The sequence below is a fragment of the Amblyraja radiata genome, chromosome 8 (assembly GCF_010909765.2).
Source record: "Amblyraja radiata isolate CabotCenter1 chromosome 8, sAmbRad1.1.pri, whole genome shotgun sequence".
Classification (NCBI taxonomy): Eukaryota; Metazoa; Chordata; class Chondrichthyes; order Rajiformes; family Rajidae; genus Amblyraja; species Amblyraja radiata.
In genome coordinates this window covers 10973714-10989033 of record NC_045963.1, presented here as the reverse complement: position 1 = coordinate 10989033, position 15320 = coordinate 10973714, and the positions used below count along the sequence as shown (strand labels likewise).

The following is a 15320-nucleotide window of genomic DNA, read 5'->3' as shown; positions in this document are numbered from 1 at the left end:
GAAGGAATGGGTGACGATTCGGGTCGAGACCCTTCTTCAGACTGTGAGGTTCCCTGCAACCAGATGGGAGCACATATAACTCTTGCCCTATCATCCCAGCACAGTCCCGATTCAATTGTTTATGTTGAAATCTACAAATAACCTTTTTTATCTGGCCAATTATCCTTTTTTTCTGCAGACTTGAGCAACTAAAAACAAATTAGAGACAGTATCCCAGAGGTGGCAAGAGAATTATGCTAACCTGCTCTATCATCTCAGCTGCCCTTACAAGATATCTGACAGAATTATGTATTGAGCAATTCCCATTAACAACAGCAGTTAAGAATCACAGAAATGTGCTGAGTTAGACCTTCTTTTCTTATCCATTGTTTGATGCATCAAGGCACAGATGACCCAAATTTTGAATTACACTTGCTATATTAACTAGGCCATGTTAACTTTTATAAAGTGAGGTATACTCCTGTTTCCTGTACTAAATATTGTAACTGATAGCAAACCAATACACAATATTATACAAACTATATTAAGAACACAGCAATTCCTCAATTTATGAAAGGAATGCACATTTCAGTTTATGAAACTTCTCTTAACTGAAAAGTGGGGTATTTTGAGTGTATTATAAGGAAAAGAGTTAAGTGGCAAAAAAAAACCCAGGTCTAGCCCAACTTACAACGGGGTACCGTTCCAGAGAACAATTCATAATCTGAACAAGTTGATAATGCAGCTGCTCAGCTACATATTTAAAAAATTTTTAAACACAGGTGAACCAAGGGCAATGTCTAGTTGAACAGTGTGTGTAACTCAACCATTCAGCAGCAGTTTACAGTTCTAGTTTATTGTCAAGTGTACCGAGGTACAGTGAAAAGATATTGCTGTGACCCGAGATCCCACACAGCACCAAGTGACTGTAGCTGCCGCAGCAGTTGACAAATCCATCCTGCTGGTCTCTCACACGTTTGGTCATATGTACAAGCTGCATACGAGTGTGCCGTTTGTAATCCGAGGAAGAACGGCACTCGTAAATCAAGTAATCCTACATCCCTCTTGGAAACATATAAACCATAGTTGGGAAGACGTCTCTCTACAAAGAAATGCACCCCAAAGAATCGATGACATTCCAGGAAAGATTTGTCGCCTCAATGTTTGCTATTTGAGGAATATCTGCAGTCAACTCCATCTTTCCTAGGAAATAGGTGGTGGCTTCCTGCACACAAATTCAACAGGCCTTGAGATGTACTACAGACCTCGACCCGGCCAAACAAGCATGCATCCGGCAGTCCCTCCTTTTATCTCTGGAAACACTGTAGTGAGAAATTCCCACATGAAATGAAACTGAAAAGTAGGGCATTGGGGGAGTTATCACAAATGATTTATGAAAAGCTATGCAAAATCAATGTGCACAAAAATTACTTTAAAACCAATGAACAAATCTTCCTACTATCCTAATAAAAAAAGGAACAGCTAATTAAAACATAAACCAACAATTACTCTGAAGAAGGGTTTCGGCCCGAAACGTCGCCTATTTCCTTCGCTCCATAGATGCTGCTGCACCTGCTGAGTTCCTCCAGCAATTTTGTGTACCAACAATTACTCAGTTGGCCTTAAGTAAAAGGCAGATCATAAATTCTACAAAAAATTATCAAAATTGTCAAGAACATAAAAGTGCGGCAAATTAAAGTTGATTACCTTTTCTGCCAATGGCTTGCATGCACATGCAACATAACACATTTTATTGCCATGTATGTTTATTTATAAGTGTTCTGCAGCCCACAAGGTAACATGAATAACTTTTGTAAGCTTACCCCGGGCAAATCAGCAAAAGGAGGACAGCTGAAAGAAATTTGCTTAATGGACATTAGTCACTGACTATAACTAGCACCCCAAGTGTGAGGAATAGGAAGAGCAAAGAAGGTGCTAGCACTGCCAGAAAATTGTTCCTTAGCATCAAATCCCATCAATTCAGTTCACCCACTGTGTTTACTGTTAGTGCAATTACAGAAAGTCATTCAACCTGATAAAACTGTTCAGCCTAATCATAAAATGTTTGGGACAAAGACCCATCACTTATTTATTCGCCTCTGTACTCCACAATTTGAGATATGTAATAGAAGAAAAGCACATGTGGTTAAAGTGCACATTGTCAGATTTTATTAAGGGGTATGTTTATACATTTTGGTTTCACCATGTAGAAATTATTCATCTATGTGTTTATACATTTTGGTTTCACCATGTAGAAATTATTCATCTATGTGTTTATACATAGTCCCCCCATTTCAGGGCACCATAATGTTTGGGACACATGGCTTCCCAGGTGTTTGTAATTGCTCAGGTGTGTTTAATTGCCTCCTTAATGCAGGTACAAGAGAGCTCTCAGCACCTAGTCTTTCCATCACTTTTGGAAACTTTTATTGCTGTTTATCGACATGAGGACCAAAGTTGTGCCAATGAAAGTCAAAGATGCCATTATGAGACTGAGAAACAAGATTAAAGCTGTTAAGAGATATCACCCAAACCTTAGGCTTATCAAAATCAACGGCTTGGAACATCATTAAGAAGAAAGAGAGCACTGGTGAGCTACTAGTCGCATAGGGACTGGCAGGCCAAGGAAGACTTCCACAGCATTTCTACAGCAAGCCAATTATCCCAAACATACTGCTGAAGCAACAAAGGAGGTTTTCAAAGCAAAAAAATTGTTAATTCTTGAGTGGCCAAGTCAATCGCCCAATCTGAACCCAATTGAGCATGCCTTTTATATGCTGAAGAGAAATCTGAAGGGAACTCGCCCCCAAAACAAGCATAAGTTAAAGATGGCTGCAATACAGGCCTGGCAGAGCATCACCAGAGAAGACACTCAGTAACTGGTGATGTCCATGAATCAGACTTCAAGCAGTTAATGCATACAAAGGATATGCAACAAAATACTAAACATGATTACTTTCATTTACATGACATTACTGTGTCCCAAACATTATGATGCCCTGAAATGGGGGACTATGTATAAACACTGCTGTAATTTTTACATGGTGAAACCAAAATGTATAGAAAGGGCCTTTATTAAAATCTGGCAATGTGCACTTCACATGTGGTTTTTTTCTAATACAAATCTCAAATTGTGGAGTACAGAGGCAAATAAATAAATGATGGGTCTTTGTCCCAAACATTATGGAGGGCACTGTAGCATTCAGGCCTCCCCACAGTCAATGGGTATCTTGAGTGATTTGTCCCAGTATTGTCTCTTCGCGTTCCGAATGGCTTTGCGGAGATTGTAGTGAGATTTCTTGTATCATTCAGGATCGTTTGACTTGTACGCAGATGTCTTGACCTTCACCTGGGAATGAACCTCAGGGTTCATGCATGGTTTCTGACTGGAGAACACTCGGATTGTCTGCAGATGCTATACAGTTATTCAGACTTTTGCTGATGCAGCATAAAACACATACTGTCGGAATGCATCACAGCTTACTTTGGGAACTCAACCCTAGACCGCAAAAAAAAATACAGATGTAGCCTAGTCCATCCCACCAGATTCCCCACCATTTACTCTATCTACACTTCACACTGCCTTAGAAAAGCAGCCAACATAATCAAAGATGTGTCCTACCCTGGTCATTCCTTCTTCACCCTACTCCCATCGGGAAGTGGTACAGAAGCTTGAAATTGGGAACCATCAGACTCAGTCAGACACCATCAGACTCAGGAACAGCTTCTATCCCTCCGTTATCATGGTTTTGAATGGTCCTTCCATAAGCTAGGTACTGTTCACCTCTACTCCATTGTGGACATTGGACTTTGTTTATTGAACTGTTAAGCAGCTTTTTCACGGGGCAACTTGACGCAAGAGTTAACCAGTTTAACATCGTGGGAACCTCGTGCGATAACAGTACGGCATTCGTGGACCACCGTGGCGCTAACGGCAGGTAATCGTGTAACTTGGTGACTCGGGAGAAAATTCAAGCAAGTTTGAATTTCTCCAAGAGTGACTTGTACAATTGTGGTTGAGCATTGCAACTTTATATGAACGTAGTGGCCAGTGCGATATCCGTGCGATATCCGTAATAACTCTTGCGGTTACCGCAGGAACTCCTGCGAACGGTAAACTTGGAAGCTGGACAGAGGGGACAGAAGGTGAGTAAAAAAGGTGTTCTCAATATCCTTTAACTGGCGAAAACTTTGGAACTAGTCGTTCGGTGCGAGTTGATTAAAAAGTGTTTGGAAATTTCAAACTTCAAATCAAATGTCTCTCAAACCTGCTGATTGTATCTGATTCCACTTTTCGTAGCAAGTTCCACTTTTTGACACAAAATGCTTGAATAACTCAGGCAGGAAGCATCTCTGGAGAACATGGATAGGTGACGTTTCAGTTCCAGCTGGGAAAGAGGAGGCAGGATCAAGCGTGGCAGGTGTCGGAAGGAACTGCAGATGCTGCTTTAAATCGAAGATACACAAAATGCTGGAGTAACTCAGCGAGTTACTCCAGCATTTTGATCTCTGGATGGAAGGAATGGGTTTCCCAAACTCACCCATTCCTTAAACCCATTCTTTCTCTCCAGAGATGCTGCCTGTTCCTCTGAGTTACTCCAGCATTCTATGTCTATCTCAGGTAATAGATGGACACGGGCAAGGGGGCAGATGGTTTGAACAAAGACCCTAGATTAAAGCATAGTCTGTAAGATAGGATTGTGAAGCATGGGGAAGGAATGTTTGGGGGGGGGGAGGAGGGGGTGAGAGGAGTGAGGGGTGGGCTGAAAGAGGTGCGAGTCTAGATGGGCCACAGTGGGGTGGGGTGGGGTGCGGGCGAGGGAAGGGTAAGAAATACAATACAATACCTTTTATTTGTCATTTGAACCTCACATGAGGTTCAAACGAAATTTGGTTTCTGCAGCCATACAAAAAAAGAACCAAGACACACACCAACACAATTCAATTCACATAAACATCCATCACAGTGAGTCTCCTCCTCACTGTGATGGAAGGCAAAACTTGTCTCTCCCCTGCTCTCCATTCCTCTCCCGAAGTCGAGGTCAAAGCCCCCGGCGGGCGCTAGCAAGTCCGCGGCCACTCAAAGCCACGCCGGGCGATGTAGGGCCCTGCCCCGGGTCTTGATGTTGGAGCCCCCGGCGGGCACTAGCAAGTCCGCGGCAATTTACAGCCGCGCCGGGCGTTGTAAGGCCCCGCTCCAGGTCACTCTCAACCCCACAATTCGGGCGGGAGAAGTCGCCGTTGCCGGTGCCCCGCAAAGCAGTCTCCCACCGGGGACCCGCAAGCTCCCAGTGTCACCATCCACCTGTCGGGTCGCAGCAGCTCGCCGCCGCAGCTCTCCACGCTCCGAAGCTGACTAGCTCCACGGAGGTAGGTCCGTAGGTCCACAGCTCCACAGCGGTAGGTCCGCAGCTCCCCAGCTCCACAGGCTCCGTGACTTCAGCCCCCAGGTCGCTCCGGTTCGAGGCCGCTCCACGGCGCTAGGCCCCAATGGCAACGGAGACCCGACAGGGAAAAGGTCGGGTCTCCATGCAGGGAAGAGATTTAAAAGTTTTCCCCACCCACCCCCCACCCCCCACACATACACATTTAAAAACCCACTACAAACTAAACCCTCAACAGGACAAAAACATGAAAAATACACAGACAGACTGCAGAGGCCGCTGCGACGTCGGTCGCGCCGCCTACCCTCTTACTGGTGCCCTCCCCTAATTCACCATTTACTGGTGCCCTCCCCTAATTCACCATTTACTGGTGCCCTCCCCTAATTCACCATTTACTGGTGCCCTCCCCTAATTCACCATTTACTGGTGCCCTCCCCTAATTCACCATTTACTGGTGCCTCCCCTAATTCACCATTTACTGGTGCCCTCCCTTAATTGACCATTTACTGGTCCCCTCCTGTACTGTAAATGGGAGGAGAGAGAGGTTGTTAGAGGTTACCTTGTGGCTAGCATCCGTCCATCCATGAGAGATGATGGTGTGGCTTTAGAAACATAGAAAACAGGTGCAGTAGACCATTTGGCCCTCCGAGCCAGCAGCGCCATTCACTATGATCATGGCTGATCACCCAAAACCAGTACCCCGTCCTGCCTTCTCCCCATCTCCCCTGATTCCGTTAGCCCTGAGAGCGAAATCTAACTCTCCCTGATAGGAGTAGAATGAGGCCATTCGGCCTATCAAGTCTACGCCATTCAATCATGGCTGATCTATCTCTCCCTCATACCCCATTCTCCTGCCTTCTCCCCATAACCTGTGACACCCGCACTAATCTCTGGGTTAGGCAGCAACTCCACTATTGTGCCGCAGTGCCGTTCCAAAATTCCCTGTCTGCGTGTGTTTTAATATCCCAGCCCAGCTTTAAACCTGGGAATGGGAAGGGTGATTTTACAGAAAATAGAATACAGGAGGGGACCAGTAAATGGTCAATTAGGGGAGGGCACCAGTAAATGGTCAATTAGGGGAGCGCACCAGTAAATGAGGAATTAGGGGAGCGCACCAGTAAATGAGGAATTAGGGGAGCGCACCAGTAAATGGGGAATTAGGACAGCAGCAGTGATAGTCATTGATTGTGTTATGTTATGCACGGATATTACACTGGTGTGATCTTGTATAATACGCTGTGCAGCAAAACTGGACCGTGAGTTTAAGATCAAAGATTTGCGTGTAAATTGATATGACTGATAGACACAAAATGGACTCTTCTTCAGACTCTCTCCAGAGATGCTGCCTGTCCCGCTGAGGTACTCCAGCTTTTTGTGTCAATCTTCGACAGATTGGGTTTGCTGTAAATAATAATAATAATAATAATAATAATAATAATAATAATAAATACTTTATTGATCCCCTCAGGGAAATTCAGATGTCCAGAAGCTCCCAACCAACAAACCCACAGATTCAAAACGAACGCAGACAGAAAATACATAGAATACAATGTGGACGCTACCTGAGAGCAATAAATACTTAAAGACCAATAATTATCAGTTAAAAATTAGTAATTGCAAAATGCATCCCCCTACAGCCTAGCGGTCCGAATTATAAAATCTAATGGCTGCAGGGGTGAAGGATCTCCTGAACCGCTCCGTTCTACAGGGCAGGGAGAGGAGCCGGTTGTTGTTCCGAGTAAATGTCTGTATGTTAATATGTGTGTCTTTTCCTCTTGGGCATTACTTTGTTTCTGTTGGTGGCTCCACATTTTATGATAGCCTGAAGTGTGATAAAGCTTTTACCTCAGCAGTTTGATTGTCAGTGCTTGTTTACCTCATTGTTAAATAAATATATTTTTTACTATCAGCTTGATGTCTGCAATTCTTCATTAACACATCACTACAATTATTTTAAACACATTATATTCATTAACCTCCGCAACAAGCCTAAACTCAGGCATTAAAAGGGACAATGCAATGTGCTAAATGGCAGGTTTTGCAGACGAACATCTTATAGGAAGCACTTTTCACACTAGAAAGTCAGCTTATTTGCTATGCATTTCTGCTAACATGCAGTAGTGTTCCTGTGGTCGGCTACCCATCAATATAGCTGTCCTGCCACGGCACACTCCCCAATTGTGAATTGTAGTAAGCGCAGAGATGGCCTCTTTGCTCTTTCACTCCCAGTGAGACTTCCTCTTAATTCTCTTTTTAATTAATCTCTCCCTTCTGCCTTCACGCAAGCGTCCTCGATGCACATAGTGGGCTGCTGCATACAGCGCGTCAATGAAAAAAAAACACCATCCTGTACTCGAAACTACTTAGTATAGGCATGTCTCCAAATGAGCCAATTCAACCAAGGGAGGATATTTATAGTGTGTGAAAAAAAAAGTGACTTCATTTGTGCCACGTGTAGTTCACAATGTTCATTCAAGATTTAACGGGAAAGCTCGGGAGACGGACAAGTCACTCGCACAAATAACGGAAATGCCGAGTACCGTGGGAACTCTTTATCTACACCACGTTATATCGTGTGATATCGTGCTTGACCACGACCACTTCACTCTGGTTACATCTTGCGTCACGTCGCCCCGTGAAAAAGCGCCATTACGCTGCAATGTTGAGAACTATATTATGCACTGTGGACAGTGACATTAGTGCCAAGCAGCAATCATTTCTAATAAGAGAGAATCAAACTATCTAACTTTCATATTGGCACTACCATGGCGTGCTCCCCCACCAACACCACTGTGCAAATCATTGTTGCCCAAAAATTCAACCTGTTTAAGAGCTAATTTGAGGTTGGGGTGTTAAGCAGCAAATAACTCATTTTGACCTGGTCTACAAAGTGTGCCAGGAGTGGTCTCCAGTACTCTCCATCTCCCAAGTTGCGTAGCTCCAGTAACAATCACAAGCTTAACAACATTCAAGACAAAACAAACCACTTGACCAGCACTTTTCCTGCTAAACGCTTGTTCCATCCACACTGGTACAATAGTTTCAGTGTACTCTGCCTACAAAATGCACAGCAGTTCCTCACTTAGGTTATTTTGATTGCACCTCGCAACCCCATACCTTTGCCACAACGGAGGTTTGGAGATGCATGGGAACACAATCGGCTGCAAGTTTCTCTCTTAAGTCGCGTACCATCCCAACTTGGAATTTTATTGCTACTCTTTTATCATTGCTTGTCTAAGTCCTGGAATTCTTCATAATTCCTTCAGCATTATAATAGGAGTATCCTCATCAGATGAACTGGTGGTTAAAGATGGGTCAGCACCACAAATATCAAAAGGCAATTTGAGAGGAGGAAATACACTAGGCCTTGCTAGCAACAATAACCACCCAAAAATTGCATAAATTAAAAGACATTTTAAAATGATTTCATTACCATGAAATTAAATTAAAAACTGGATCTTCCATTTGTGTAAAATTTAGTTTTCACCCCTCAGGAAAATCATAATAAAGGATGTCAATTTCTTTTTTATATTTGGATACAGAATGAGCTTTTGACAGTATGTAGTAATTATTTTTTCTGACAAAAAAAAGGAAAATACAAAAGTCTTTTCAACTAACCCAAAGCGAGACATCAGATTTGATGTTAAGATAACTACATTTGTGATATATAGGATGTGGGTCATCTTGGAACGGCAAAGAATTCAAGGGGGGGATGCAAAGCGCCAACTAATTGACTCCCTCAAGAAATAAAATCCCAAATTAAATAATCAACCAGCTATATTGTGCACTATATGCCAGCAGGAAAACATCTGAAAGAGTCTTCCTATGAGGTGTTCCCTTTCTTATGACAGCACAGGAGACAGTGTCCGGTTGGTATTAGTCATTAATGCACACAAAGAGATTAGAATGAAATAGAAAAAAATTGGAATAACTGGTGTCCAAAGGATTTTCAATGGATACGAGCAGACTACAATCTAGGGAATGACACATGTGAAGAGGTCAATAAAGCAAGAAACAGGTAACCATATTGCAAAGTGTTTAAGGAACTGCGGATGCTGGAAAATCGAAGGTAGACAAAAGGGCCCGAAACGCTGCCTATTTCCTTCGCTCCATAGATGCTGCTGCACCCGCTGAATTTCTCCAGCACTTTTGTCTACAACCGTATTGCAAAGCCTTGATGTTGTTCAGATTATCTTGAACATCTCCCCTTTTGGTTGCAGGATTAATTAATATACATCCTTTTTTACATCCAGAACCTATATAACCAAGAACATATTATGGAGGATGCCCAATTTTACTTTCCAAGAGCATTTCAGTTGCCTAACAACCAGAAAATCTTTGAAAAGATACTGGTGGAATTGAGTGTGAATCCAAATCCTTTCACAAATGTGCTGTGATATCCACTGTCAATAGACAAAATCCTACTGGATTAGAAAGCATGAAATGTGATTTATTTCTCTCTTTAAAGTAATATCACATTATATACATCAGAACGTTACCTTTCTTATTGGGGAAAATGATCAAAATAACAATGACAAGAGATTAAAGAAGGTAGAATCAGAGAGGTAAATAAAGAAGGTACACAAAAATGCTGGAGAAACTCAGCGGGTGCAGCAGCATCTATGGAGCGAAGGAAATAGGCAACATTTTGGGCCGAAACCCTTCTTCAGACTGAAGAAGGTAAATAAAGAGATTGAACAATTAAACCTACTTCTTCGATTATGAGATCAGAGGAGCATATTTTATTTGACCTATTTGACCTCCTGCCACTTTCTCTTGCAACCGCAGGAAATGCTACACTTGTCGCTTTACCTCCCCCCTTGACTCCATTCAAGGACCCAAGCAGTCTTTTCAGGTGCGGCAGAGGTTCACCTGCACCTACTCCAACCTCATCTATTGCATCCGCTGCTCTAGGTGTTAGCTGCTCTACATCGGTGAGACCAAGCGTAGGCTTGGCGATCGCTTCGCCCAACACCTCCGCTCGGTTCGCAATAACCAACCCGATCTCCCAGTGGTTCAGCACTTCAAATCCCCCTCCCATTCCGAATCCAACCTTTCTGTCCTGGGCCTCCTCCATGGCCAGAGTGAGGACCACCGTAAATTGGAGGAGCAGCACCTCATATTTCGCTTGGGCAGTTTGCACCCCAGCGGTATGAACATTGACTTCTCTAATTTCAGGTAGTCCCTACTTTCTCCTCCCCTTCTCAGCTCTCCCTCAGCCCACTGTCTCCACCTCTTCATTTCTTCTTCCCGCCCCCCACATCAGTCTGAAGTAGGGTCTCGACCCAAAACGTTGCCTATTTCCTTCGCTCCATAGATGCTGCCTCACCCGCTGAGTTTCTCTAGCATTTTTGTCTACGAACAATTAAACCTACTTCTTCAATGATGAGATCAGAGGAGCATATTTTATTTGACCTATTTACTGCATTTGTTTAAAGATTTCAGATCCAATAAGGTCAACACAGCATGTTACCCATCTGAACTTGCAGAAACCATTTAAAACACAAAGTAACCTTTCATGTGTGGGCTTCAGGGACAAACGGCAAAGTATTAGACTGGGTTTGTGTAAATGGGTATGTATCTGTATCACAATACTGTAATCACGATGCACAACATTAAACATACGGTTAAAAGTCAGCATTTTACAGTTCATTCACAATTTGATTAGATCTATGGATAGGAAGGATTTAGAGTGGTGGCGCCATCGAGTGTGGCAGCCTCGCCAGCAGCTGTCTCTCCTTTCATCCTTTTTGTTATTTTTAGTCTTTCTAAAAGTTTGTGTGTGGAGATCTTTTAGTCTATTTTATGTGGGGGGTGGGGGAAACAGTCTTCTCAGTCACATCTTGGTCGAGGATGCATCTCTTCTCCAAGCCGCATCTTCGCCCCCCCCCCCCTGCGGCCTACCATCTGGATTGGTGCGGCCTTTCCTGCTGGAGACCGGCCAGATCTTCAGCAGCGGCACAGCACTGAATTACCATCGCGGAGTGGGCGATGCCTTACCAGCGATTGCCTGTGTTGGAGCTCCAGAGGCCCTGCCGACTTTAAGACTTTAACACCGTGGAGCTGTGGTTTGCGGACCTTCCATCCACGGGCGGCACTGACTTTAACAAAGGAGGCCTGGAATCTTTCGCCGAGGATCGGCAATGTTGGAGCTCCGCCCAGCTCGACCTGTGGACTTCGGAAGCCGCGGTCTCCAGTAGGAAGCGGCCGATTCGGATCTCCAGGCTGCTGAGAGTGTTCTTCCGACGCTGGAGTTCCGATCATCCCGGCGAGAGGGCCTGAAACATCGGGCCGCCGTTGCGGCGACTGCGGAGGCCTCAATAGGCCCCGACCACGGGTGGACAAGAGGAAGATGACTGAACTTTGTTGCCTTCCCTCACAGTGGGTAACGTTGATTCCGCTGTGGGGGATCTTTATGTTAAGTTCTATAGTGTTTATTTTATTTATGTGGCTGCATGGTAACTCAAATTGCACTGCACCAATTGGTGTATGTGACAATAAATGTTAACTTGAACTTGAATTTGAGCTTCACAGGCCAAATGCAGACAAATAGGACTACTAACCCAGTATGCCAACTAGGTTGGTATGGACAATGTGGGCCAAAGTGCTTGTGTCTACGACTCTAATGTAAAGGCATTTTAAATGTAATTATTGAATAGTACTCAATAAATATGGAAACATACTACAGGGTACAATGAACATTTATTATTATTCACATCTTATAGTGATGTTCAAAATAAGATCCAGCTTTCTCTAAATTTTCCTTGGAAGCTGGATAATACTTATTTTTGAGTTTTTGATGCAAAAACAAACAAAAAAAAAAGAATGCCACAAGTTTCAAATTAACAAATGATGGGTGCAAAGTCATGTGGTTAGGTCAAAGAAATAAAAATGTGCCTTACATATTAAATGACAATATGTTTTAAAGCAGGTGAGTATCTTGGGCACGGGAATTATAGATGCCATTTTAAAGCAGATAGGGACCTCAGAATGAGAGGCTGAAGATCTCCACAAACTGGATTCTAGCCAGTTGGTCCATGCAGGCTTTGAGAACATGGCCAGATATACTATCAGGTCCAGATGCTTTCTGTGGGCTCACTCGCGTGACTCTGGGCAGCAACAATCAGCCACTTCAGTAACTCATGTGCTTCCCTATGCCCCCTTCTGAAATAAAAAAGCAAACTCATTGTACGGCATATTACCGGATTTGTTCCTATGCCCTACTGCTGGATCCATGGAGTTACACACATCATCAATTAATATTTAATAGGAAATAAATCCATTGGCATAAAAACATTAAAGGGGCTGTCCCACTGCGGCGACCTAATCTGCGAGTTTAGACGAGTTTGCCCTCGACTCAAACTCGCAGCATGGTCGACACGTGGTCCTAGGTGGTCACTGGAACTCTCCTTCATGCTCGAGGGAAGTTCCCGAAAAAATTTTCAGCGTGTTGAAAAATTTTCTGCGAGTGAAAATTTACAGGCGAGTGCTCTCGAGCTTGAAGGTTGAGGACACTTTTCTGAACTCGCGGATTAGGTCGCCACAGCGGGGCAGCCCCTTAAGTCCCTTCACTACTCCAAGTGGTCTGTTAGCAATGAATAGTATGCATCATTTTCAAAAAGCAGACCTACAAATTTTGGAAAGCTGAAATAAAAAGCATATGCTTTAAATATTCAGCAGGCCAGATAGCATCTGTATGAAGAAGGGTTTCGGCCCGAAACGTCGCCTATTTCCTTCGCTCCATAGATGCTGCTGCACCCACTGAGTTTCCCCAGCAATTTTGTGTAGCATCTGTATGATGTTATCTCAACACCAAGTACAGGCTTGCACTATTATGGGCTGGTTACCTGGTATAATTGATAATTTATTGCATTATTATTTATTGTATATTTATTTGTTGTGTTGTGTTTAATATGCCTGTAAGGCAACAGCAAATAAGAATTACAATATTTTCATCCCAGTGTGTATGACAAGTAAACACTCTAGCAGAGGGGGAAAGGGTCAATTATTTTTTATTAAAACCAAAGTAGAAATCGCGTTTTAAATTGGAAAGCAGATTGGGCGATATTGAGATAAATGGAACAGTATAATATGTTAGGGAGACCAAGAGTCTGAATGTCACAAGTATTGGTGGGGCCCGCTGCGAAAAGATGACGTTGACGATGAATGGATAATCTATTTTTAGTGACGTTGGTTTAAGTGTAACCATTGACCAGGACAATGTCGGAGCTTATGTATAAAGGACAGAGCAATTAGATTCCACCAAATGTTGACTTCGTGGCTAGGCAGAACTTCAGGACCACGGAATGAAGTTTGAAGATCAGAATTTCCGCTCAGCTGATCGCAATCCTTGGAGCTGAGTCTTCCAGTTGGACAAAGGATATCCAGGGATGAAATGCAAACTTCCGCACATTTCCCAGCACTGAGACTCAGATATTTGTGTAGGATTCCAAAGGATGCCAAATCCCGGTCACTTTCATTTTAATGGGAAAACGCGTTCATTTTACTTAAATTGCGTTGATTTAAAGGCATATTTCCAGCGTTTAAACTTTTAAAAGACTGCACTCGTTTTAAGGGTTTCTTATGAGGATTTGAACACCAGGCATACAGCACGGACGGCGGGTTTTTCTGGTGTCTTTGGGGTGCAGGAGATATGTTAAACACAAAATGTTGGAGTAACTTAGCGGGACAGGCAGCAACTCTGGACGTATGGGTATCTACCAGAAACGTCACCCATCCCTTCTCGCCAGAGATGCTGCCGGTCCCGCTGAGTTACTCCAGCATGTTGTGGCTATTATCAGTGAAAGGTCCCTGCAGGATTCCGACACACAGTTTGCAAAGCGCTGCTGCAAAACTTGGCGTAGCGAGGGTTGTCAGTGAAAGAAGGGTCTCCAACCGAAACGTCACCCATTGCTTCTCTCCAATGATGTTACCTGACTCGCAGAGTTACTCCAGCATTGTGTGTCAGTTTTCGGTGTAACTGCATCTACAATTCCTTGCTGCAGACGTGTTAAAAGTTTCTCTGTACTCACTTGCACACAACTCTGCAGCCGCCGCTCCTGGCCCACAGCCTTCCGCACCCAACCAGAGCCGCCGCTGTCGGCGCCAACGCCTCCTCTTTGCCAATCAGCCTCTTCCCCGGCGGCGATCACTGCGCCTAGATCTGGTTTCTCGCAGTTTGCAAAGCGCTGCTGCAAAATTTGCAGTAACGAGGGTTAGCAGAGAAAGAATGGTCTCTACCGAATCGTCACCCATTCAATTTCTCCAGACATGCTGCCTGTTCCCGCTGAGTTACTCCAGCATATTGTGTCTATAATCAGTGAAAGGTCACGGTAGGATCTCTAAGCGATGCTGCAAAACTAGGTGAAGCGAGGGTTATCAGTGAAAGGGTCTCCACCCGAAACGTCACCCATTCCTTCTCTCCAGCCACACTGCCTGTCCCGCTGAGTTACTCCAGTATTTTGTATCTCTTTTCAGCGAATGGTCGCTTACATGTTCCCGACCGCGCTTGGCTTCCGGACTTGCACACGCGAATTTTGCGACCGCGCAACAACCGTCACCACTCCCCCCAAACAGATGGATATGAAGTGCTAGAGTGTAACTAAGCGGGTCGGGTCAAGCAGCATCTCTGGAGAACATGATACGCGAAGTTGGTGGTCTTCCGGCTGCACTTGTCCGTCTTCAAATGTGTCCCTGGGATTGGGAACAACCCGCAAATTAGAGACAGCACTCTGTGCCAGACATTATGCCAAGGCCAACTCCTATTCAATATCCCTCTTTTACCTGCACACCCATTTGCTTATGCAAAAGTTTCTTAAATGCCAATATCATATCTCTCCACCGCCAGCCTCAGCTGTACGTTCCAGACACTTACCATGCTCTTGTGAGAAACTTGCTCCGCACAGCTCCTTTAAATGCTCATCTCATTTTAAATGCACTTAAGTTATCTATTACAGA

The 15320-nt window shown here is 44.0% G+C and overlaps 1 protein-coding gene across 2 annotated transcripts in view; it reads right to left on the bottom strand.

Moving 5' to 3' along the window:
- fancl (FA complementation group L) overlaps positions 1–15022 on the bottom strand; it is a 72041-nt gene extending 57019 nt beyond the window's left edge. Inside the window, exon 1 of one of the 2 annotated variants that reach the window (XM_033025173.1) lies at positions 14396–15022. Coding sequence is in view for 1 of the 2 variants with exons in the window: in XM_033025172.1 (XP_032881063.1) it covers positions 14297–14349 (53 nt within the window). In the remaining variant the exon portion in view is untranslated. Of the gene's footprint in view, positions 1–14296 lie in introns of both variants that reach the window. The other variant, XM_033025172.1, reaches the window with a different exon arrangement.
- Between the last annotated feature and the right edge of the window lie 298 nt (positions 15023–15320).